At 42.2% G+C, this 27223-nt stretch overlaps 1 protein-coding gene across 1 annotated transcript; it reads right to left on the reverse strand.

The window, feature by feature from the left end:
• Positions 1–203: 203 nt before the first annotated feature.
• Positions 204–25866, reverse strand: Erich2 (glutamate rich 2). Its single transcript, XM_051183840.1, has 10 exons — positions 25081–25866; positions 24869–25018; positions 19244–19279; positions 16817–16850; positions 13580–13675; positions 8968–9116; positions 6978–7159; positions 4588–4645; positions 1348–1419; positions 204–399 (listed from the first exon to the last, which is right to left on the reverse strand). The coding sequence occupies exons 1-10, from the start codon at positions 25466–25468 to the stop codon at positions 275–277; spliced, it is 1290 nt and encodes a 429-aa protein (XP_051039797.1). The 5' UTR covers positions 25469–25866; the 3' UTR covers positions 204–274.
• Positions 25867–27223: the final 1357 nt, after the last annotated feature.

Here is a 27223-nt window from a genome sequence, read left to right on the forward strand (position 1 = left end):
GGGACAGTGACACACTACTTAGGGCTGTCACATTAAATAAAGTAAGTAGAGCACTCGCTGTGTTCCCAGCACATGACATCCCCTCCCTTCTTCCCTCTCTACGCGACCTGCCTGGGCCTAAGCATAAACAGGAGTGAGGGACTCCAACTAAGAATGCAGATCATTTGAACTCTGCACGGAAGAAAGCACAGTTACACTACACAGTAGCTCTCTTCTTTATATTTGCATTTGCACGGCATACACTCTTGAAAATAACTCTGCACAGCAGCGACCTTCAGGACCCGTCTTCACATTCGTCGGAGCTGTCATCACTGGCATCCTCACTGCTCTCTGCTTCACTCTCGCTACTAGTGTCTTCCTCGCTATCCTCTTCATCTTCCTCATGCTTCTGAGATTTCTCTGTCACGGGAAGGAGACAGGTGCTAATTATGGTTCCCGGTGTTCCCGCTCTCCAAAAACCCTTACACCTCAACTCTCTTTTCCATGAAGTACATGTTTGGAGGAATAGAAAAATTGAACCTAACTTGGTGTAGGATCAAGATAGAACAAGAAAGTCAACAGATTTATGTTGGCCAGCAGATAAATGTTTGTGGGTTCAAAATTAACTTGCAACACAGGTCTAAAAATAACGTTTACTATTGTCAGTGAAATCCTTAAATAGCCATGCATGATCCCAGAACTCAAAAAGATGAGGCAGGGAGATTATGAATCAGGGTTATTCTTCAGACTCTGTCTAAAAAAACGAACCAACCAAACTTTGTAAAAAGTTACAGAAATTCTGAAATAAGAATACGTAGGGCAATTTAGAGCGTCCTGACATCACTGGAAATCTCGAGACACACAGAACACTAACACATGGGCATGGTTCCATGTTCTGCCTTTTCCATGTTCAAGGGAGCTGGATTTATTTGGCCAGTTCCACTCCGTGTAGGGAATGGGGGATTCATCTCTTCCATTCTCAGAGACAAGCTGGTTTTACACCACTCAAGAGAGTCATTAAGACTAGTGGTTCTCAACCTGTGGGCCACAACACATCAGAGGGTTGAACAACCTTTCACAGGGGCTGCATATCAGATAGTTCTCATATATCAGATATTTACATTACAATTCATAACAGTAACAAAATTACAGTTAGGAAGTATCAATGAGAATAATCTCATGGTTGGCAGGATCACCACAACAAGAATTGTATTAAAGGGTGAAAGCATCAGAAAGGTTGAGAGCCACTGATTCAGACATTCCTTAATATTTCCTGAAGAAATATTTTCACAATCTCTCATAACAGTCTTTAAAAAAAACACTGTTTACAGTTCTTTGAGGAAAAAAAATGTCAAATTTTAAAATTACCCTTTAGTAGTATTTCTTCAATAAGTGAGAAAAATTCCTTGGCCACAGGATTTTCTGGTTCATAGATTAGGACTGAAAACAGAATACATGTTATTTGTTAGTATGTACTAGCCTGCCTTTGGAGTTCTGACAGGATCCACCCTCAGCTGCTGCCATCTGTGCAATTCACCGTGTCCCCTTTTACAAGGGCCCTGCTCACCTTCTCCCTCCCTCCCTTTCTCCCTCCCTCCCTCCCTCCTTCCCTTCCTCTCTCTTCCTCTCTCCCTCCTTCCCTTCCTCTCTTCCTCTCTCCCTCCCTCCCTCCTTCCCTCTGTCTGTTACTCTTTCTGTCTCTCTCCCTGCTGCTCCTGTTCCAGAGGCCATTCTTCCCATTCCCTTCCCCATTTTTATGATCCCTATTCCCTAATTAAAAAAAAAAAAATCTTCTGTCACTTGGCATCTTTCTCTCTCTAGCCACTTTTTTTTTTTAAAAATTGCATCATTATTAATATCTAGTGTTGGAGCGAACAGCCTTTTAGAGTAAAACTGACTGAAACTGTCAATCAGAGCAGGCAAAAATAAAACAAACAAACAAACAAAACTAAAATACCAAAAACAAAAACCTTCCACAATTCTATTGCAGGTACATCTAAGCACAAAGAAAACTCTCCACCTACATGTGGTGTTTTATAAGATAAATGATGCTCTCTGTACTTTCCACCTCCTATCCAAAGAACACAGTCTCCTCCTTTCCCAGGCCAGTGATGGAAGGATTTGTGAGAATCAAGTTCTCCAAAGGGCAATAGTTTCCAAACTTGGAGACTTGGGTGATGAGAAGAAAACGTCCCTAGAGGTCTGCTATCTCCTCCCAATCTCATCTACCCATTGTCTGTGTGGCAGTGTCTACATCAAGGTCCCATCTGTCCCCAGCCACTGCCTTTTGCTGATCCTTGCTGTAACTGTGTTGCTTCCTTTGGACTACTTTTTTGGGGGGAGGGGGAGGCTTGTTGATATGCTACCAATATTCTAGAGGTCAGAGTTTCCTTTCAGTCACCTATTTTTTTTTTTTCAAAACCCCTACTGACCACCCTCTTCTTTTTCCACCTGCCTTGAGGAGTACTCCGTGTTCTGGCCACACACCCACTCCACTCTCCACAGTATCCCGGTGACCCCCAGGGGGCGCAAAAACACCAAGCGTGCTAACTGTGGATGTTCAAGGCTCCCTAGGAAATGGTCCCTTGGCCTTTGCCTCCATTCACCACACCAGGGACTACTTCTGACTCCACTAAATGTGATGAGCATTTATCATCAGTCTGAGTTGGACTATGTGTCTGCTCAAAAGTCCCTTTCAAGGACTTTAGGTGTCTTCAGAACCAACATGTTGTTGTAAAAGTACTTTTTTCTATACTTTAAGTTAGACTAAAATATGCTTATCATTAGTCTAAATGTGTGAAGCAAGCCTCTTTGAAGAACAGTTCCTCTGATTTGCTCCTTTACACACCCATTTGCCAAACAAGGTCAAATACAGTTATCAAGGTAAAATTTACATGGAATAGCAGCCACAGGGATCAGTGGACTGGCTAACAATTCTTAGAAGCCTTTAGAAAATTTCCCGTCAGAACTAGGATTATCTCACGGGATCAGATATGAGGTTAACTATTCCTGTGGTTCAGCCTGGCTGCCCCAGCTGTCAGTCTTCAGAGAGTGGCAGCAGCTTTAATGCTTGGCCAGCAATGCCTAGTTTAGTGTTCTAGCTATCAGCATTGCCTAGTTTAGTGTTCTAGCTATCTTTACTCTGAGAGTGACTAAAAGGGTCTGTGAAGAGTTGAGGGAATTTCTAGTATTTGTATTAGAGGTTGTTTACTAACATGGACCTCTGTAAGGGAAACAGAGCCCATTTGAGCCCCTGGGAAAGAAAGAGCCCCACAGGGAATGCTTCAGGGTCCTGGGTTTTTTTAGATTTATTTATTTATTATGTATACAGTTGTTCAGGAATGTATGTATTATGTATACTGTGTTCTGCCTGCATGTATCCCTGCAGGCCAGAAGAGGGCACCAGATCTCATTACAGATGGTTGTGAGCCACCTTGTGGTTGCTGGGAATTGAATTCAGGACCTCTGGAAGAGCAGCTGTACTCTTAACCTCTGAGTCATCTCTCCAGGCCCTCCCTGGATAGTTTTAACAGCAGACTGGACATAGGGAAGAAGGGTAAGTAAGTTTAAAAAACAAATGCGTCAATAGAAAGGTGCCTAAGACAAAGCACAGAAGTAAAATCTTAAACTTCGAGCTGAGTGTAAAAGGCATGTCAGGCACCATTTAAACAGTTTGTTGTTGTTTGCCTCTAACTAGAGACCCAGGAAAAGGGGCTCAAGCAACTAGGGCAGAAGTGGAATGTGAAAAGGTAACAACCAAGCAAATCTGAACTTGATGAAACTGTCAAATACAGATTTAAGAAACTCAACAAAGCACCCACTGCTTAAACACAAAGAAAACCACAAATAATTCTAACCACCTAACACCAGATAGAAAGATAAGGTCAACCAGCTAGCTATCTCCTCTGATCAAAAGCCTCCCGCCTACCACAGGGCAAAACAAGGCCCTTCAGCTGGGGAAAGGCCTGTGCCGCCCACCCAGTCCTGTGCCATGTCATGTCTCCAGCCTCATAGGCTAGCACCTGCCTCTGGCCCTGTCTGATCCACACAGGTTTCTGATGGCTGCCTTCAGGCACCTTCCCTCTCAGTACACCTGTACTTCAGCCTGCTCTGCACCCTATTCCTCCAGATGCCCACAGGCTGCCTCCCTACAGTTCAGTTCTGTCCTAAAGTGAGTCCTTCCAGGTCATTCTATGGAGACTGCCGACCACCTAGTATCTTCCCGTCCTCTTTCCTACTTCCGTTTTCTCCATAGCACGCACCCATCATTCATGACACAACAATCACTTATCAGTTTATTTTCTGTCCAATGCCAGACCCGACTGTGGGAGTGCTGAAACTTGGCAGCACAAGGGACTTTGTACTTCCTATGTCATGATGATTCTGTTTTCCGGGACAGTGACCAGCCTATTAATCTACTTTGCTTTAACACATAAAATGGAGCCCCAGTGAGTCCATAGATACCTGAACTCATTTACCCTATGGGATCCCTGAGACAGCAGCAGAGACTTCACTGGACTAGGACAGTCAACCTACATTCATATTATGGGATCTGTTTCTATATACAAAGGGAAAGCTGGAGGTTGTGAGTGTTTGCTTGGTACTTACTCATCTGACATAACTTTTTTGCCAGCTGGTAGTCTCGGCCCATTTCTGCCCTCAGGAACTGGAAAGCAAACTCTTCAGATAAGTGGTTTCAAGACAGAATTTAAATGTCAATTACAATAAACTCCCTAAAAATACTGATTAATGATGAGTTAGTCTGATTTGGGGGAGGAAGACAGGGTTTCTCTGTGTAGCCCTGGCTTGTCCTCGAACTCACAGAGTGCTGGGGTTAAAGGTGTATGTGTGCCATACATTCTGTATTTAACACACATTTCTCCATGAGTTAGTCTGCAGTCAGTCAACTAACCACACATTTTGCTTGTGCATGCTTACCAAGTAGGAATTTTATAAACTAAATAAATATATTCTGTCCATAACTGAAAATACTTCTAATATATAGCGATTTAATTATTTTTTTTAAACATTTCCATATATTTTTTAAAAAGCATTTTATTTTATGTGCACAACATTTTGTCTGCACGTATATATGTGTACCGCATGCTTGCCCATGGAGGTTAGAAGAGGGCATCACCCTAGGACTGGAGTTACAGATGGGTGTGAGCAGCCATGTGGGTGCTGGGAACCAAACTCAGATCGTCTATAAGTGCAGCCAGTGCTTTTAACCCATCAGCCAACAATTCAGGAATTTTAAAAATAAATGATCCTTTATGTACATATGTATTGACATTATCCAGAAACCTTAAAAAAAAAAGTTCCACAATTTGTGATCACTCCCCCCTAGGGCACCAAATAGTCTATTTGCTGGGAATTTGGAGCAGGGGGTTGACTCAGGGCCTTGTATACACTAAGCACATGCTCTACGACTGAGCTGACATGCCATCCCTGAATAGTGTCTTGGAAGTTTTACTTAGAGTATATTTTTCTTGAACATTATTGTATTGTTATATCTTTAGATCGTTTCCAATAAACGAAACACCTAATATTTGACGGCTATCTGTATGAGGCAGCTTTTGAATTATACCAGTCCAGGTATCTGGTCTACAAGAGCCAGGTCCCTCGAGAAACGATGAGACACTTTTCACTTCCAGACTTGGGAAAAAGAACTACTTACCAATTTAAGAAGCAGTTCTTTAGCATTTTTCTCAATCCCACCCTACAACTTTTAAACATTTTTTTCCCCCTAGGCTGGTAATATGGCTCAGTTGGTAAAGGTGCTTGTTGCCAAGCCTGATGGTCTAAATTGGATCTCCAGGACCCACACGGTAGTAAAAGGTAGGGAACTGACTCCACATTCCTCATTTCCTTACATGTCAACAAATACCCTGTCTACTCATGCAATAGAATTCTTACTTTAAAAATCTCTATTCTTATCCAAGGTTTTGATTAATTTAATTTTGCTTTTATTGTATGGGGATATGTAAGTGTCTGCATGTATGTGTGCCCACAGAGGCCAGAACTGGGTATCAGAACCCCTGGAAGTTACAGGCAGTTGTGAGCTGCCAGGTGGGTATACACACATAGGAACCAAACTCAGATCTTCAGCAGAATCAATAAGTGCTCTTAACTGCTGAGCCATCTCTCCAGCCCCAACATTTTTATTGTATATGTAGCTATATTTTATTTTTTAACTTCTTTTTTGAGATGAGATCTCAAGTACCCAGGCTAGCCCCACACTCTGTAACAGGATAAGTGAATCCTTACTCTTAACTATGATATGCATTGGTTTATCTGTACATTTTCAAATATATGCAGAATTTTGATATACTTTTAACTAGCTTCTTCAGCTCTGGTTTTGTAATTTTTCCAGGTTCTGATGTTAATGTCTAGTTTTCTTCCTTGAATCTTCATATACTTTTAACTGCCATTGAAGCATCTGTAACTAAGTTCTGGGGGGTGTCACAGAGGGCTCAGTGGTTACTTGTGCTTGTGTCACAAGCATAAGGGCCAGGGTTCTCATCCAAGCACTTATGAAAGAAGCCATGAGTTCTGTGCACACCTGTGACCTTGGCTTTGGGTGTGAATGGGGTGAGAGGGAGAAGAGAGGATCTCTGGGGCTTTCTGGCTTCCAGCCTAGTCAAGAAGATGCAAGCTCTAGGTCTAGGGAGATTGGTACCTCAAAGAAATAAGCTAATTTAAAATAATTAATATATACTAATTAAACAATTGATTTAAACTTGTTAATAAATTACTAAATATATTAATAATTAATTTACTCTACCTAATAACATAATATCCTGTTTAATTACTTTGGTATTTATAGGCTTCTTCCTTTTTTTGGATTTTTTGAGACAGGGTTTCTCTCTGTAACAGTCTTAGCTGTCCTGGATCTCATGCTGTAGACCAGCCTGGTCTCTAACTTGCAGAGATCCACCTGCCTCTGCCTCCCAAGTGTTGTATGCTTCTTTAGTTATAAGACACACGCAAGAACTTACTTCTGCCATTAACTCTAGTGGGGCGCGAGTCTCCTTTTTAGTGGGAACTTCATCATCTTCATCGTTGGTGTCATCATCACCATCGTCGTCTGTCGAATCCGACAGCTTCTCCTCAAGGTCCTGAAGACAATGCTCACTATTTCTCTCTTGCTTGGCAAGGACTGCATCCTTGACTGCTTCACCTTAAACAGAGCACACGTAACCAATAAACAATGTAAAGCTTAATTAGATGTTAGATCAGACCAGATCCTATTAGCATCTATGAAGCCAATAAATCAATAAAAGCAATCAGCTACAAAGACTGCTCCCATCTGTGCACACATTAGTTCATTTATTTCTGTCAACATCCCATCTTCCCAGTGAGATGGGTAGTGTTTCTTTCCTTTCCTTCTTTATAATTTTCCTTGTTATTGTTCTTTAAAATGGTTCCTTTTATTTTATGTGCACTGGTGTTTTGTCTGCATTCATGTCTGTGTGAGGATGTTGGATCCCCTAGAACTGTAGTTATAGACAGTTAAGAGCTGCTATGTGGATGCTGGGAATTGAACCTGGGTCCTCTGGAAAAGCAGCCAGTGTTCTTACCCACTGAGCCATCTCTCCAGCTGGGTAGTATTTCTATTCCGATTTACTAATGAACAAAGAGGGCAAAAAGATGAAACAACCCCTATTCAAGTTCATGTAGCAATCCCACTTTGGGAGTCAGTCTGACTAGAACTGATACTTTAAATTACATTCTATATTATTCTTTCCTAAAATACATCAAAATGTACCATTAGGGCAATTAAAAAGAGTATTTACTTTGCTTTTATCTAATGTGCCCCTGTGGGTAGCACTATGTAGTATCCCTTTGGCTTTGTGTGGTCTTTCATATTTTCAGACTGAACTAATTAGACTCAGCCCCTTGTCAAAGGATTGTATCTGTGGAGTCTCTTCATCAATGAGACCATGGCTGTGAGGTACTCTAGACAATGTATAAACACTTATTTAGAAGAGAAGAAGATGACTTTCAGGAAAGAGCACCAAAGAAAGGCTGTAAAGACACAGACCAGAAACAAAGTATAAAACCAACTCTAAACCAAACATGCCAGCCTGAAACATGTCGCTAGCTCTTCTGGAGTACCCATCTACCTGCTTTTTTCTCATCCACAGTCTCCATGGAATCGAAACCTCCTGCCTCTCCAGAGCACACCTGGTCTCTGCACCACCTCACCATACTGATGTCATCAAAGGAAGGTCATAATGGGTGGGCAAGAACATCCTGCGACATCACAGGGATGGACCCATTCAACTCACAGACACTCAGCATTGTGAAGAGGTTCCCTAATCTCTTGGTCCAAAGTATTCTCTCCTGGGTGCTGTTCATTTCACTGTGGCCTCTCTTATAGCCTCAAATTACCTTTCATGTTGGTGTTTCATATTGGTGTTTCAAATTTTTATTTTTGAAGTGATTGATAAAAATTGCATTCAGTTGAGCATGGTGGTGTACATCTTTAATCCCTGCACTCAGGAGGCAGATCTCCAGTTCCACCCACATGGTAAATGACAGAATGTTATTTCATTTCAGTGTCTAAACTATTCCTTTCTGTAAGTAAGCCACATCTTATGTATCCATTCTTCAACAGATGGGCACTTTCTTTTAAAGAACTGGCCAACTATCTCCCTGTAGAACGTGAACTTCCTAAGGAAAGGTCAGTGTCTGCTTTGTCAACTGTATCCGGATTTTAAGCTGGTACCAGCACTCTGGCTTGGAAAGCTGTGCTAGTGTTTTAATCCGTTCTAGGATTTATAATACCCTGTAATGACCATCTTATATAATGTTTATTCACAGATGCCTATCTGGCTGCATATCAAATAACCCAGTATACTGAGTTTGAACAATTGCTGCTTCCTTTGACCCACCTTAGAGTGACAGTGAGGTCAACTTATGTCCAAAAGGTCATGTACAGTCAGGCCATCATTATTTAGTCCAGTAAGACGTGCTATTTGTTACCTGCACTTTCTTTTAGGAAGGAAGACAACCACAGGTCAGACTGCCGATTTGTTAAGACATCCTTATTTTCAATACTCCTGGAAGATGGTCTGTTTTCAATACTTTTTGAAGAGACTTTATCTTCTATCTTCTTTGAAGAGGCTTCTTTTCTAACCATTAAAGCAGACAGTGAAACATCTGGTCAGGCATAGTGCTGTTCAGTGTTCAAATGTTAATAAAACACACCCATGCCTACCATATTTCAAAGAAAACCATAATATACCAAACATGGACTTAAATAGAATGTTGTCTCTTTGGAAAATATAATTTTCATTGCTCATGAAAATCTATTTCTGCTTGGCACTTATTATTGTACAACAATTTATAGGATCTTTTCAGAGTACCAATGAAGAGCATGGAAGAGAATCACTTTCAGAAATGCTTTCCGTTCATCTCGATGTGTAGCGACATAAAACCACTTAAGGAAGTAGGCCTTGAATGGTTTAAAAGAAAAATGTAAATAGATGCCTGCTCTTGCCAAGTGCTATGCTTTTAGTGAGGTTTCAGCACTAATAGTAACCCCACAGTCATAAAACAGCCTCTTTAGCTTTTACATCTGAAACTTCATGCCAAAAAAACAGCACATGGAGACAAGGCATTCTGAATACAGCACTCTAGTCACCGAGAAGCACACCTGTGCTTGTGAGAAAATCACCCAATCCCTTTTCAGAGGGGTTAAGAATCTTCCAGTCTGTCTCTTTTGCAAACTTTAAAATAAAATTTGCATGGAAAAATACAAAGATAAAGTATAATTTTGCCCTCTAAAATCATGCCCCTTAAGGACTTAAGTCTAAGAGTCATCTATCTTGGGTCCTATTCTCCTCTCTCTCTCTCTCTCTCTCTCTCTCCCTCTCTGTCTCTCTCTCTCCCCGTCTCTCTCTCTCTCCCTCTCCCTCCCTCTCTCTCTCCTCTCCACTTCTTTCTTTGCACGTGTTATATGTGTGGGCATATATTATGGCATGTCAGAGGACAACTTGTAGGAACTGGTTTTCTCCTTCTACCAGGAGGGTCCTGGGGATCAAAATCAAGAAATCAGGCTGTGTGCTAGGCTCCTTTTTACCCTCTTGCTAGCCCTAGGGTTATGACTTTACAACTGGTTTGATTGGCTTGTTATATTCCTTAGAAGAGGCAAGAATGGAGCCTTTACTTCCCCAGGACTAAGCTATCTCATTCTTGGCTGTTTACCCAGATGATTCTAAGCCATCAAACCCCAGAGATACTCAAAGTCCATGTTGATTTGTCACTCCCTGCACTATTGACCATAGTCAAGGAGTGGAACCAATACTCATCAATGGATGTGTGATGGTTTGAATGAGAATGGCCCCTATGGACAGAAACAACAACATTGCTAAAATGAAAGTCATTGTTGTTTCTGTCCATAGGGGTCATTCTCATTCAAACCATCACACATCACTTCCTCTTTCCTCCTTGTCTCCTAGTCCCTCCTATCTTGCTTTCCTATTGGCCAACAGTGCTTTATTCATTAACCAGTATGAGAAACATATATACATAATGGCATCTCCCATCAATGGACTCATATGCTTGAATGTTTGGTTCCCAGTTAGAGGAATTGTTTGAGAAGGATTAGGAGTTGTGGCCCTGTTTGGGTTGTGCCATTGAAGACAGACTCTACGGTTTCTATAGCCCATGCTAAGCCCAGTCTTGCTTTCTCTCTCTGCCTGCAACTTGTGGATCAGATATGAGCTCTAGCTCCAGCTCCAGTGCCATTCTGGCCTGCCTGCTGCTATGCTACCCCTATAATGTGGTCATGGGCTCACCCTCTTACATTGTAAGCAAGCCTCCAACGAAGTGCTTTCTTTCCTAAGTTGCCATGGTCATGGTGTTTCATCATAGCAATTGTAAACCTAACTAAGACAGGATGAACAGATAAAGGAAATACATGGTGCATATACACAATGAAATCTTATGCACCATCAAGCCTGGCATGGTGGCATGTATACCTTTAATCTTAGCATTTGAGAGACAGAGGCAGACGAAGGCCAGCCTGGTATACAGAGTGAGTTCCAAGACAGGTAGGACTACACAGAGAAACCCTGTCTCAAAAAACAAAACAAAAGTTATGTAGCAGCTGAGAGGTAGTGGCACATGCCTTTAATCCCAGTACTCGAGAGGTAGAGGCAGGCAAATCTCTGAGTTTGAGGCCAGCTTGGTCTCCAAAGCAAGTTCTAGGATAGCCAAGGCTACGCAGAGAAACTCTGTCTCAAAAAACTAAAGCAAGTTAGTAAATAAATAGGTAAGTTATGTCATTCAAGAAAAATGAAATCATAACATTTGTAGGAGAATGGTTGCATTGAAAGTCATTGTGTTAACGGAAATAAGCCAGAATCAGAAAGACAGATACTGCATGTTTTCTCTCAGATGCAGAACCCAAGTTTAAAATGTGTGTGTGTGTGTGTGTATGTGTGTGCATGTGTGTGTGTGTATTTGTGTGCATGTGTGTATGCATGTGTGTGTGTATTTGTGTGCATGTGTGTGCATGTGGGTGTATGTGTGCATGTGTATGTATGTATGTGTGTGTATATGTATGTGCGTGTGCATGTGTGTACATGTGTATGTGTGTGTGCATGTGTGTGTTTATTCATGTATTTATAGATTATGAAATTAGAAGGGGAAGAAAGCAACCTCAAGAGTAGTAGGAAATAGAGTAATAAAACGTACCGCAAATTCTAGCTGGTCTTAATAGTAAAAACTCAGAGTTAGATATTGGGGTTCAAGCTGAAGATGAGAGAAGCAAAGCAGCCAGCTACTAGACAGTTCTCACTGCTACCAATGCTCAGACTGAAGGGCCAGGTGGTCCACCAACCCTCACACTGTTCCCAACTGCACTGATGCTCCGAGACTGCCATGAGCTCCCGTCTCCTCCCGACTTATACTCCTCTCTCCACCCAATCCTATCACTCCTGTCTCCACCTCCCTAGTGCCGGAATTAAAGATGTGAGCTGTTTCTCTTTTAGATGGATTCACTCTCCTGCAGCCCTGCGTGGCCTTGAACTCACAGAGATCCATCTGTCTCTGTGTCCTGAGTGCTGGGATTAAAGGTGTGCACCACCACTGCCCAGCTTCTGTGGCTGTGGCTACCTTTGCATTCTGATCTCCAGGCAAGCTTTATTTGTTATATCATAAACAATGTATCACCACAAAAATTCATGGAAAAGAACAGCAGAAAGGGAGGCTGACTGGGGGAAAGAAAGGGAATTAAGTGAGAGGTGGCCATGAGAAAGGGGAACAAACTATGACACATGCAAGAAGACGCCATGACAAAACCTCATACTTTGTGCACTAACTAAAAAATTCCTCCAAAAAGAGATAAAAATGACAGCAGAGACCAACGAACACACACTCTTCTCTAGACATGAAGAAGGCAAGGGAAGGTGGATTTATGTTTGTTCAGCTTCTGACCCTTTAGCCTTCTAATTATATCGGAGCATCCATCAAGAAACTTGATAGTGAGAACTTACTTGAAGCCCTCCCTTTCCTGGGATAACAGGAGTGTTGCTAAGATGCCATAACACTGATCACGAGAATTTAGTCTAGGAAAAGGGCTTTCATGCCCTTTTCTTTACTAAATGAGAGTATTTTGTTGACTCTTAGATGCCATTATTATAAGACACTGTTTTATGTACCATCAAGAAAAGAAAGACATTGCTAAAGCTGGTGTTAACTGAAATCAACAAGTCAGTCTGATTCTGTGCAGCAGGATGCTGGCACATCCACGGATTTACATACCTGAGGAGGGGCGTTAACCAGCACAGCTCTGAGGACTGAGTAGTTCAAAGTGCTCTCATTAACCCTAAACACTTATGGAGGCAGGTGACAAGTTCACTGTCCTGTGCCTGCATGGAATGCTACTGTTGCAAGCAGCAACCATGCTAACAACACTCAAGACCAAACCGACCTGAGAACTGACCCAACCAGGAGTTTGTCAGTAAAGCACGAAGCCCCGTTCTTCTCACTTCCTGTGGGGTCCACAGTGCAGACATTCAAAGAATCAGGTGCCAGAAATGCAACCTTTTCTCCAATTGAACTTACTGACTTTAGCCAGGTGTGATGGCTCATGCCACAAGGGAGGCAGAGGCAGATGGATTTCTATGAGTTGGAGGACAGCCTGGTCTACAGAGTGAGTTCCAGGACAACCTGTCTCAAAAACAAAGAACCAAACAAGCAAACAACACCCCCTCAAAAACAACACCCCCTACTGACTTCGTTTTGAGAAGAAAATGATGTTCATGGTAATAAGGACTCTAATTACTTAAGAAAACAGTTGATAATCTCATTGGCTTCAAAACAGCAATAACAAAGTAAAGATTCCAAATTTTACTAAAGGAAAGATTTCAAATTTTACTGTATGTACACAGAAGTTATTTAATTAAGTAGTTTTGAAAGCTTGGGGGGGGTAGAAATTCTAAGTTTTAGCATTTTCCTTAATTTATAAGGACTATTCTGCATATTCAGGAGATGTTCCACAATTGTTACTAGTTGTGCCTTCAGAAAACTTACAATTTAAATTTTGTCTTAAGTGGTTTATAATAATCAACCATGGTTTAAATCTTACTTTGCTGAGAATGTATTAGCCACACCCAGGGAGATCTGTGTTGGGGAACTATAAAGGTTGCTCGCCAATCTCGGTCTTCGTACAAAGCAGCATTTTCTTAAAAGTGAGGCAGAAAGGAAAAACAAAACAAACAAACAAAACAAAAACAAAAAAACAGCTTAGCATTCATTTTATAAAAGGTTATATAGCATACGGCCATTATATAACAAACACCCACAGATACCGTTTCTTCAACTGTGGGTTTGCTGCAGCCATGTCCCCTGTATCTGGGACAGGAGTGAAGACTGGGAACAAGGGTAGGAAGAGAGACAGTCTCTAACCTAGCACAAGTGGGGCCTTTACTTAACCAAATCTGTCCTGCCAGTCAGTGGGAAGAGCCAACAATGGGATGAAAGTGGCTGGAAAGCCCCACTGAGAAATTCACACAGTTTGCAGGAGTCAATTCTCTGAGCCATGGTCAGTTTTCTATTTTACTATGACTTGTCTTCAAACACTAACCCCCTTTACCTTCACCTTTGTTAAGGGGCCTGGGAGGTAACATCACCCATCTGTGAAGCTCACAGGCTGAATTTACCCAGCCTTGCTCTTGTCCCTCAATGAGCACAGGGAAACCTGGCCAGACTGTTCTTACAAAAGGTAGTTTCATAGTCAAATGCAATGGGGACCGAGAGACATGTCCTTCCGCTTTTCTTTCTGGGTCCAAGCTGCAGTGACCTGGGCTGCACCTCCCTCCGGGTTTGGATCGCCTCTGCTGGATTTCACCCCTGCTCAGCACCGCTCAGCTATGAACATTGGCTGTGATGGTTAGGGCCTTCTACAGCACTAAGGCAACAAACTCCGGAGTGTCAATTTGACAGGCTCTATATCACCTAGGAGACAATCTTCTGGGCTCACTTAGGAGGGAGTTAACAGATTGAGTTACCTGAGGTAAAAAGAGCTATTATATATGAGCAGCACCATTACATGGGCTGGATCTCAGGCCTTAATAAAAAGGAGAAAGCAAGCTAGCACCGCATTCATCGTCTGGCTGCATGAAGTTCGACTAGCCACCTCACGTTCCTGCTGCCACGCCTCCTCCTTAGCCATGATGCAATGTATTTAACTGTGGTACAGAATAAACCCTCTCTTACTTAAGTTGCTTTGTCAGGTATTTATTTTGTCACAGCAACCAGAAAAGCAACCAATGCAGCAGGGCTCATGGACACAACACTCACTTATTTCCACCAATGAATGACCTGTTAACCACCATTACCACTGAACATCACATCCCATGCTTTTTGAGTATGCTTTCAGCTATGTGATACAGGAAAATATAGAATTATGTTTATGTAGATGTAAATACTTTATACGGATTTTTCCCCTGGTGTACTGTAACTTTAATTTGAAACAAATGTAAGTCTTCTGACATTGTTCTGTTACATAATACTTTCTCTTTGATACAAAGTATACAGGGTGGTGAGATGGCACAGCCATAAAGCCACTCCCTGCCAAGCCTGATGACCCGAGTTTAAGCCCCAGGACCTACATGATAAGAGGAGAGACTCAACTACTGGTTGAACAGTCTCCTGCCCTTCACAAATGTGGCTCATGTCACTCCCTACATAAATATAAGTTGGGCTTTATTGTTTTTATTATTATTATTATTATTATTATTATTATTATTATTATTATTATTATTTCCAAGACAAGAGTTTCTCTGTGTAGCCTTGGCTCTCCTAGAACTCCATCTGTAGACAAGACTGGCCTTGAACTCAGATCTACCTGCTTTTGCTTCCTGGGTGCTGGAATTAAAGGTGTTCGGCACCATGCCCATTCAAGATTTTTCTAAGTATTGTATTTATATGATATATAAAGTTTGCAAGAAAACTGAAAATGTCTATTTTAGCTACTACAATATGGAAATTAAAATATACGCGGAGTAGAATTTTTCTCAGCCAATAATGTTCAAGATGAACTAGGATCTCAGGCATGATAGAGAATGTATCTACAGCTCCCAGGAGCTATGTTCATAAAACCCCAATCACAGGGGTCTACTAAGACCATCTTCATATCGGATATTTATGTTACAATGTACAACAGCAGCAAAATTACAGTTATGAAGCAGCAATGAAAGTAATATTATGATTGGGAGTCACCACAAGAGGAACTGTATTAAGGGGTTGCAATATTAGGAAGATTGAGGACCACTGATACATATGAATTCCTGGGCGTTGTTTCTCTCCTTCACCATGTCAGTCTTGGGAACTGAACTGAGATGGTCAGGCTTGGCACAGGCACTTTTTTTTTTTTTTCATTTTATTTTATGTATGGGTGCTTTGCCTGCAAGAGTTTGTGTACCATATATGTGCAGTGCCCCAAAAGGCCAGAAGAGGCGTTGGATTTCCTGGGACTGGAGTTACAGATGTTTGTGTGCCAACATGTGGCTGCTGGAACTTGGGCCCTCTGGAAGAGGTTCTTAGCTGCTGAGCCATCTCTCTCTGGCCCTTTTATGTTTTAAGATCCATATTTAAGGTGTAATTTTTCATGGAATAAATATTATATTTCCCCCAGAAGCTAGGAAATGATTGTATTGTGAAGGACTTTAATCAAGTATTGCATGTTGTGAATGAAGCTAATTAATACTCAATTGATATACACTGTGATTTTCAAATACCAGTGTCTTCAACTACTCAAGGTGATTTTTTTCTCTTTATGTAGGACTAACAATGCATGTTAAATGAACTGAGAATACTAATTTTAAAGTAAGTATTCACTCACAGAGATGATCTAAAGAAGGAAGCAGTATTAAAGGAAACAGGAAAGAGCAGTGGAAATTAAACAAATAAAAGACAGCATAGCCCTCCATCTAAGAATAGGCAGACGTGATTATCACCTATATTTCACTTTTATTACAGTTCAGGTTTCTTCTTCTTCTTCTTCTTTTTTTTTTTTTTTCTTTTTTTCTTTTTGGTTTTTTGAGACAGGGTTCCTGTGGCTTTGGAGCCTGTTCTGGAACTAGCTCTGTAGAGCAGGCTAGTCTCAAACTCACAGAGATCCACCTGCTTCTGCCTCCCCAGTGCTGGGATTAAAGATGTATGCCACCAACACCCAGATTCAGTTTTTTCTTAAATCTCTCTACTCAAGTAACAACTGAAGCCCACCCATGCACATCGACTTCGCAAGTTTAATTAGGTGACAAATGGTTTGCATTAACTACTTCTAATTATTTAAAAGGCAAGGCCAAAGACATTTTCTTACTGTGACATTGCTTTATTTGGGTCAATCACTTTTTCTGAAAGAGAAGAAAAAATGTTTAGTTTTTTTTCAACAGTGCTATCTTTAACATAAAATTTTAATTGAGAAATAGTTAAGTTTTTTTTTCAAAGATAGATAACACATGATTTACAAGATTTACTGTTGAGTCATACAACCACATCTAACCATTTCAATAATCTTCTTAACTAATATTCAGAACAAGATCATGGTCAAACACATTCTAAGAAATAAATCATTTACCCTTTGGATCAAATACTAGCAATGTGCCATTCTGTCTGCTCTTTGGTGCCTAAAATAGAAGCAGGAAGGAAAACTAGAATTATCATTATTATTTTAGTTTGAAGTATTTGGAAAAAGTATATTAAGAGTCCTTAGGGTAAATATTTCTGTTGTGTAATAAATACTAAAGCCAATTATTTTTAAACTTTATAAACCACTGTTAAGCTGACCCAAAGCATTCTAAAAACAAAACAAAAACCAACAAGAACAAAACCTCCAACATTATACATTTTATTTATTTATTTTTGAGACAAGGCATATTTGTTCATCTATGGCTGGCCTTGAGATTACTATGTAGCCACGAATGACCTTGAACTTTTGATATTTTTGCTTTCACCACCTATGAGTTGAGGTAGAGAAATGGCTCAGCCGTTAAAAGGGTAGGCACATAACCAGAAACTCCAAGGGCAAGGATGACGGGCTTGTGCCACCACGCCCACTTTAGGGAAGCTGGGGCTGAAAGCAGGGTTTCCTGTTTGCATGCTAGGCAATCACTAAACCAACTGAACTACATCCAGCCCTGTATCCTTTACCTTTATAACATCTTTCTTGTCTAGGTAGTTTCTGCAAAAGAAAGGAACAGATATTTAGTTTGTAAATTTCTAAATACTTGTATAAATGTAAACACAAATGTAACAAAACACAGAAGTTAGCAGGCTGTTAAGCATGGATCTATCTGGGCTAAGAAATGAAGTTATAAGCCTAGAGCGCAGTTCTCAACATGTGGGTCATGACCCCTTTGGGGATGGAATGACCCTTTCACAGGGGTCTACTAAGACCACTGGAAAACACAGATACTAGCATTACAATTCATAATAGTAGCAAAATTACAGTTATGAATTAGCAACAAAATTAATGTTATGGTTGGGGTCACTACAACATGGGGAACTGTATTAAAGGGTCATAGCAATAGGAAGGTCTAGAGCCACCAGTCTAGAAAAACCAGCTCTTGTCTTTTCTTCCCTTGGAGTCCATGTAAACAGAGCTGCAGAAATGATTCTGCATGGGACAGTGGTGTTATGTTGGACAATGCCCTAGTTCTGCTACCTTTTTAGTTCATTATCTTGGATTCCAGGTCTAGACTGAAATACAGTCAATAGTAGGCCTAAGACACCCCTCCCAAGGAGCTGACCCTGCAAATCATAACTTTATTTCAGCTTGCATTTACAATTCTCTCCCCAACTTCAACATGACAGACAAGTCAATCGCTTCCATGGTCCAGCTTACTGGTGCCACGAAAAATACTTTAGAATAGATGTGAGCCAGAGGAAGGTGAGAGGTTCCAAAGTCAGGATATGGAATTTTTAATTATTTAAATATTCAAGTGCTGTGCAATATTTTGTTTCTCTTCTGACAAATAAAGCTTGCCTGGAGACCAGAGGGTGGAACTAGCCACTAGTTAACCATAGAAGCTGATGCTTTACGACTTTAATCCCAGCACATGGGAGGTGGAGGCAGGAAGTGATAAGGTGGGGTGGAGACTTTTTCCCCAGCCTATTTGGGAAGAGGAAGGAGAGAGGTAGAAGGCAACTGGCAGCTGCTGCTGGCTCTCTGATCTTCCAAGTTCTTATCCCAATATTTGACTCCCAATTTTTTGTTGATTAAGATTAATTAGATTGCTTCATTTAAGTGTTATTTAAATATTAGGTATCATTTAAATATGCAAACATTGCAAATTGATCTTTTATTTTCTCCAATGATACATTTTAACTTTTATCTCATGAATCTTCACATGCATGCATTTACTAATACTCAGAAGTTTAATGAGGATTTTTTTTTTTTTTTTTTTTTTTTTTTTTTGCTTTGCTTTCTAGGTTACCTAGTTACAGGATTGGTTTTCCCCATAATGAAGCCCTTTAAATAGCTGGATAAACTTCATTTAATTGTATTTTTTTAACTTATGGAACTTATGGAAAAGATATGTTAACAATTCACTTGTTTCTCCCACTTGGCTCTGTATCCCAAGGCAGACTTTTTGTGAGACAGGGGTCTCACTTTTGTAGCTCTGAATGATCCAGAACTCACTACTTAGACCAAACTGGTTTTGAATTCCCAGTGATCCATTTGCCTCCCAAGTGACCCCATATCCAGCCCTCAAACCAGACTTTCTAAACAGTTATTATTACATACCTGGGGATTTCTGGGATACAAAATTCAGGACCAAGACTGCGGGCAACAAAGCAAAGGGTCATTAGTTGGGATTGCTTGCTCTTCAGGGGTCTCTCTCACACAGGCTCAGAGGTGTTTGCCCTTTCACACCTGGCTTTGCATTCTGGGAACCCTGACCAAGCCAGATATGAAATACGTTAACTCAATTGTCTGTTGCAGTTGTTAGAGAGCTCCAGTGTTCCAGAAAGCAAAGCATCTTTTGAGGGAAGCCAGCTGCAGGAAACCAAAGTATGATAAATGGAGGGCTTTCCTCTGATTCTCTAGCCTAGGAGGAGACAATGCAATGATGAACTAAACAGGCTCCACAGATGGCTACTGTCCTGGAGACACACTGGTAAGACAGGCAGAGCACAACCTTTCCAGTTACAGCCTCCCCCACACCTCCAACTTCAGATCTGCATGGACTGCAACCTTTACTTGGATGCACAAGCAGGCATACCATCCTCCTTCTATTTCTGCGAGGAAAGGGAAATCAGGACTGACAGTCAGACAGAGGGAGATCCAGACTCTTCCCGGTCCAGCTGTACCATTCTCCAGGATATGTCCACTTGCCCTCTCTCATCCTAATACTGATTCATAGGAGTCAGTGACACTCAGGAGCCAGGGCTCTTGGCAAGAGAGTAGATTCAAAGCTGCCTCTGCCACTACTCAGGTCAGTTTGGAAAAGGGCTTAATTCCTTTAAGCTTCAGCTCTTCCAGGTGGAAAATGGGGTTCATCATGGAGATGACTTCTCTGGATCATTGTAAAGATTAAGTGGGGTAAACTAGACGAGGGGCTTAGCACAGAGCCTGGCATAATGCAGGAGAGACACTATTACAAAAACTTTCCTGTTTTATCTAAAAGAAGAGCAGGAGACATGTCCTTTGGGCTAAGATTGTTTTGGGGAGCAAAACAGAAGCTGTGACAGACTAGCTTTGAAGACAACTTACAAAGGCACCTCTGCCCTAAAGTACTGATACACGTCAAAGACTGCTGGCCCACGGAGATAGCTGTAATGTCCAACATGAGTGAAATTAAAGTGGAAGACCCCCAGTAACCTCTGGGTTTTGGAATAAGGGTGGATGATGGGAGATGTCATTCTGTAAATATGTTTCTCTTATTGGTTAATGAATAAAGCACTGTTAGCCAATAGGAAAGCAAGATAGGCGGTATGAGGGGACTAGGAGAAGAGAGGAACTAGTAGGGAGGAGATCCAAGATGGAGGACAGAAAGAGAGCACAATGGCAGCCTATCTCTCCGGTAAGATAAGACCACATAGAAATACCTAGTAATAGAAATGGGTTAATAATTAAGACAGACCAGCAGGGAAAACCTACTCATAACAGGTGGACTCTATTAATGTCTGTCATTATGGGAATAATCATAACATTCTGTAATTCACATGTGATAGTCAATATCTATTTAAAACAGAAGTCTGGGCTGGAGCTGTAGTTTAGGGGAAATGTACTGTGTAGTTAGCACGTGTGAGCTGCTAAGTTTGACCCTCAGCACTGAAACAAAAGCAAACCTTCCAAGAACACCTGCTATGCACCTCACTAGCCTGTGTTAGGCTGTGGCAACACAATGATGGATTTATGGATTTCCTAGAAGCTCAGCATCTCAAGGCAGAAACAGCATCACCCTTCCTCTCTAGGCTTCAGAGCACTGTACTTAAGGCTTCTGAGGGGCTACAATGTAATTTTCTATACTGTCCAAAGTGAGATAATAGTGAATGCTAGGATCAATCCAACTCTTTTTAACATGTGGGCAAGAGGCGATATCCAAGAAGAATCCGAATGAGTGGAGGCAGAAGTAGAAAGTCTGAGGAGAAAGACCACCAACTGAGCCATCCCTAAAGCACCCCCCAGCACCACAATCCAGACCCAGAACTTATTCTCTGTGTTTCTTGCATTCCTTTCATAACTGTATTTCCTACAAGAATCTGTAAACAATGTACTACATCGTGTTTGCCCCCAGATCTAGCTGCTTAACTACAAAGGTAGTTTTCCCAAGCACATCTACTGTGCTGGCTAGTTTTATATTAACTTGACAAGAACTAAAGTCATCTAAGAGGAAGGGACCTCAATTGGGAAAATGCCTCCATAAGATCTGGCTGCAGGCAAGACTGTAGTCATTTTCTTAATCAGTGATTGATACAGAGAGCCCAGCCCATTATGGCTGGTGCCATCCCTGGGTTGGTCATCCTGGGTGCTAAAAGAAAGCAGAATGTACAAGCCAGTAAGCAGCACCCCTCCATGGCCTCTGCATCAGTTCCTGCCTCCTGGTCCCTGCCCAGTTTGAGTTCCTGCTCTAACTAACCTCTGCAATGGACTGTGATGTGGAAGTGTAAGCCAAATAAACCCTTTCCTCCCCAGGTTGTTTTGGTCATGGTTTTTCATCACAGCAACAGTTACCCTAACTGAGACACCCACTGTGGTAATTCATAAGCTAACAATGACAAACTCAAGTGTGTCCTGTGATCCAAACTTCCCTGAGTTTTTTTCCCAACTAGCACTGTCATAAAGTTGGGAAAATGTGAGTTTAGAACTCTGGGATGAGATAAGCGGAGTGTAGAGAACATGAGGGAGAGAGCAGAAGAAAGGGAGAGAGAGGGAAGAGACAGAATGAACAGATGCTGTTGGAATCCCTATTTCCACTCAAGCTCCGTCCCTACCATGGGCAGGACAGTTAACCTCTCAGTTTTCCTGAGATGAGTTTGAGTTGTGGTGGTTTTGTTGTTTGAAGCTAAAAGAAACCTTGACTACTCTGACTCTTACTTCTTACTATTATACCTGGTGACCTATAAAAAGTAAGAGCTTTGTCCAGCTCAGTGTCAGAGAATGTCTGCAGAAGAAGTTAGAAATGTATTTGGGGGCAAAGTATAAAAGCCATTAATTGCCACATGCTAAGTATTGGGCAATGTAAACCAAGGTTTTAAAGAAGACCCGAGGGTTAAATTGATCCCAGAAGTTTGGTGGAAGGTAAATTTGAGAGAGAACAGAGGCAAGAAGACAAATAAGAGTTCAGAGGAGGTGCTGGCCAACAGCCCACAGACCGTGGTGATTCACTGCCTACATCCATAAACAGAATTGTATTGGATTGCATCATCCACATGGAATAAGAGAAGTCCAAGGTCAGAATCCTGAGCAGATGGGAAGATGTATCAATATGCACATACCCAAGATGGAGCTTTGACTAGAGAATTCAGGAATGACCACAACAATGGAGGAAGGCACCTGGGAACTTGTTAACCCAGAACTGTGGCAATATCCCTGTAGTTGCAGGAGGGCTGAAGCAGAAGGAGAATTGCCAAATTCCAGGCCAGCCTGAGCTACACAGACAAGTTCAAGGCTAGCGTCTGTCTCAAACAAAAAAGGTCAGTGGTTGATCGTTTGCCTAGCATATGCAAAATCCTGCGTTCAGTCTTCATTCAGCATGAGAGAGTGACAAAGAAACTGTTTCTTAGTCATAAGTGTGTATACCACATCCGTTTAAAGGCATCAGATACTGACTGGACTGGAATCCAGCATCACCAAACAAACAAATGAGCTCCCTTGCATGGCTGGGTGGTGCTGTATGGTGGTGAATGCCAACAATCCCAGTGGGCCAAGGCAGGAGTATCTTGACTGTCAGTGCTAGGCTAACCTGGGCTATATATTAGCACTGTTTTAAAACCAGACAAAACAAAAAAGAGGAGGAAAAAAAAAAAGAAAAATGTTAAAGAGAAAAGATAAGAGGTCTTCCATGAAGTCAAATATGAGCACATCATAGCTTGTATGCAATCGTCTTCTCATGAGATGGGAGTTCTGGGAGAGAAGGGATTTCATGTATTTGCCTATTTCTAGGGCCTAGTGAACTCCATACCACATAAGACAGTGCTCAGTAAACATTTGATGAAAGAGTAGAACTGGAAATAGAACACATCATGTCAACTAGAGTTCAGCCATTCAACATGGTAGCCACTAAGCTTGTTTGCCTCAAACTGACAGTAAACACCCCAGATTTTGAAGACTTGGTACCCAAAAATGGATGTAAGATCTCTCTCTTTCCCTTCCTCCCCCCCCTCTCTCTCACACACACACACCTACACACACACACACACACACACACACACACACACACCCCTAGCACATGTCACCAAACTGAAGACAGGTCCCATGTAGACTGAAAAGATTAACACTGAAGATTTAGATTCCCCAATATTCTTATTTTAGGTTTCTCTTGTAATAATGGAAAACATAACATTTTCCCTTTATTATACTTATGCAACCATCTTACTCTTTTATTCTACTTGTTTTTACAAATGATCTTGTGTTCTGGTTCCCAGGGAATGGATGAATAGACAGATAGGTATACAGTCTATCCTGGCAACTGGGGTAATGGAGGCAGTTAGTGGGTTAGCATAATACAACCCGAGCACACTTTACTGTACAGTATCAAATACGCATCCCCTCAAAGCACTTATCCCCCAAAGCACTTATAAATGGTGTATTTCCTCCTTGGCAGCACAGCAGCTTGCTGGAGGCAGCCCATCTTCAAATCTCAATAAATTTTGAAATTTTGAGTCAGTTCTTTAACTTGTCATCCAGCTCTTTGAAGTTATAAAATGAGGATAAAAGGCAATCACTTACCCCTCGGCTCCTGTACAGGTAAACACATAACAGAATTTAACTGCCAGTAGAAGTAAACCACCCCAACAACTTGTGCAGCTTTCCTTTCTGTCCAATTGCCTGAAACTAGGAAATGAAACCAGTTCTACCTGAAACCTGGCACTGCTTGGATGTGGAAGCAGGGAGCACCGTAAGGTGTGTGGCTTCAAGGCAGGACAGAGGCAAGAATGAAATTCTTGAGTGGGCGCAGTGGGAATCCCTAGGAAAGTGTTGGTATTTAGCTCTGGAAATTCAACACAGTTAAAGATCATATCAGCTGAGGATGTTTTCTGGAGAGCAAAACAAAAATAAAGACTGTGTGTGTGTGTGTGTGTGTGTGTGTGTGTGTGTGTGTGTGTGAGTGTGTGTGTGTGTGTGTGGACTCATTGACTTTGGTTTTTAGGAGAGTTAAATAAGTATCTTTTTCAGGGCTGGAGAGATGGCTGAGCCGTTAAAGGCTAGGCTCACAACCAAGAATAACGTGTCTTTTTCAGATCTCCTTTTTAAGAAAGCATTTTTTTTCCTCGGGGCAAGAACAAACAGCTTCACCTACGCTATTGGCATCACTGGGCTAGATATTGTTTAAATGCTATTGGGGTGCCGTGCAAAGTAGTTCAAGGAGTCAAAAGTCAAAATCTTGATTTTTGGACATTTCAAGTCATCCAGTTTGGATTTAGAGGCCATCTGTAGTGCAAACCCTTCTCTTGGGCGATCAAGGAGGTCCAAAGTTCACATTGCTCTGGCCAAACAAGTTCCGACGTAGAGTGCAAGCCAGAGGATGCTCGTCCCTGTATATCATTACGTTTGCAAAAAAAACAATGTAAGAATCGCAGGCAACAGGGTGAGCCAGGGCGGAGATGGAGGCCCTGGGATCGAACATGACAATTTTCCTTTTGGCTGCAGGGTGAGATGCACACACCCACGCAGACCTCCCCTCCTCTCAGCCATGCATCCTACCTTCTCGGGCGGTGCCTCGGTAGCTGTGGGGCTCCAGAGACCCAACCTGGAGTGGTAGAGAAGTTTTCGGGGTTAGGCGCCGTCGCAGGTGCGGGCTGGGTCCCGCCAGTAGCGGGGGCACCGGGAAGTTACTCGCAGTCACCTTCGGCACTGCTTACCCGTTGGCGGCCCTGCCAAGGAGATCCCGCGAAGGGCAGACCAGGAGGGCCAGCCCCGCTCGCCGCTCGCACTGGGTTCCGAGCCGCGAGCCTGGGACGCCGCGTCGCCATGGAGACAGGATGGACTGCCGGTAGAGCCCCGGGAGCCGCGGGAGCCGCCCAGCGGCTGGGCGGTGGGACGCAGCGGAGGGGCGAGCGGGGCGGAGCGCGGCGGGCCCGGGGCGGGGCGCAGGGAGCGGGCTGGGGGCGGGGCGGGGGCGGGGCCAGCTGTTGGAACCACGCGGAGGGCGGAGCGGGATGCACGGGTGGCCCAGCGCCCCGAGGGCCTGGGGGTAACGCTGCCGGGCAAGTTAGGGGCACACACCCTGGGGCAGACTTGAGCACGTACCCTGGTTACTTTGAGAAAGGCCGGAGACAGGGGAACTGGAAGGTCGGTGTCCATACCTTATCCTGACTCTAGGTGGCGGAGGGAAAGGGGCGAGGTGGCCTCATTTGGGGGTTACAACTTGTGGAAGAAAAGATGCCTTGAGTTGGGAGGGATTGGTGCCTCTGGATGTAGATAAACAAAAATCCCCTGCACCTGAGACCGCCCCAAGAAGATTATGGGTTTCCTGGTGGTCTCGACATCAATTCTCCTAGGAATCCGGTTCAGGTGTTCAGAACCAGACTCTCCTTTCCCACCAGCCCGGGCCAAGTCTGGGTTCCCTTTCGCGCCCGGGCTGCTACTGAGGCACCTCGGCCAGTTGGAGGTCTTATGCCTCACTGCTTCGGTCACAAAAGAGGGTGGGAGTATTCTCTGTTAGAAAATCCCAATTGTCTCTCACGCTTATCTTTTAGGGGAAAAAAAAATGGGTAGTCTTTTTCCTTGAACACGGAAAACTTGTTGCTAGGCAACTAGTTTTGAAGAGAGACCCGTTTGTTGTAATCAAATCTGTATTCGAATTTCACATAGAAGATAAGAGATATGATCACTATCTTAAGGGCCCTCTGGGGACATGCACTTTACCTGATGGTGAAAATACGTCAAGTTTTGATGTGTAGAAGATGCTTTAATTATGGCATTATTATTAAAAAAAAAAAAAAAAGGCCCAGCCAAAGCATTCAGAACCAAGAATTTACAGTTTCAGTTATTTTTAAATTCTCTGATTCATCCATCCAGTCACTCTATAAATCTCTGAATCATGGATGTTAGGAAAGCATCAAGAAAAAGGGCTAGAATGAAAGTTTAAGGAACTCAATGAAATAATTGATGAATGCATGCCTTTTCTGATGAGGACCTAGCAAGCCACCTCTTCCGATATTGCATGAACGGGAATACGTTACATACCCGATGTCTAAATTTTGCCAAAGACCGTTCTCAGTAAAGGCAAAGAGAAAATGTATGTCTTGATTGTGCTTTAAAAACGTTAGTTCTGTTACATCTTCTTGATATTGATAAATAGATAATGATGGCTTTGCTGCACACATTGTTCTACTATAAGAAATTAAGCTGACCTGATTATTCTGTCTCTTTCTATCCCCCATACCCCAAAAGACAGTTCAAGCAAGTTTATACAGTGCAGTTTTCAAGGTGTATCATTGTTCCTACATCACAGAACATGGGAAGAGAAACTATTTACAGACTAACATATGACATCTGACCAGTAACTCTTAGGTAATAGTATCACACTGCTGTATTATGCATCTAAATCAAAGAACCTGCTTCCAGAGTTAACTGTAAGAAGAAAGATCATTCCAGGTGGGTGCCTGGCCCAATGCCTATTCAACCCCACAATCTTACTTCTCTTTGATGCAGAAGCTTTACAGTTCTTCTTTATTTGCATAACATCAGAAATAATTTGCCCATGTCTACAGCCTTTAGGCAGTTGTTATTGACATAATGCTCAAATATAAATTGGAGTTTAGTTTTGGCCTGTGCATTTGGATGCTGAATAAGTTTATCTGAAGTATCTGCCTAGTGAGGGGTTGTTCTAAAGAAGTGAAAGAGAAAGCCAACTGCTCACACAAGTACCAAATCTCTCCACAACAGCTATTATTAAAGTCTATAGTGTTTTGTTTTTAGTGGTACTGGGAATTGAATCCAGAACTTTGTACACTTTAGCCAGTCTCCTACTGAGCTACATGCCGGGCCCTATCCCAAAGGCTTTTAATAGATGCATTTACATTACAGATCTGAATGTTAGCAGAGCATGATTTA

The sequence above is a fragment of the Phodopus roborovskii genome, unplaced genomic scaffold (genome assembly GCF_943737965.1).
Source record: "Phodopus roborovskii unplaced genomic scaffold, PHOROB, whole genome shotgun sequence".
Taxonomy (NCBI): Eukaryota; Metazoa; Chordata; class Mammalia; order Rodentia; family Cricetidae; genus Phodopus; species Phodopus roborovskii.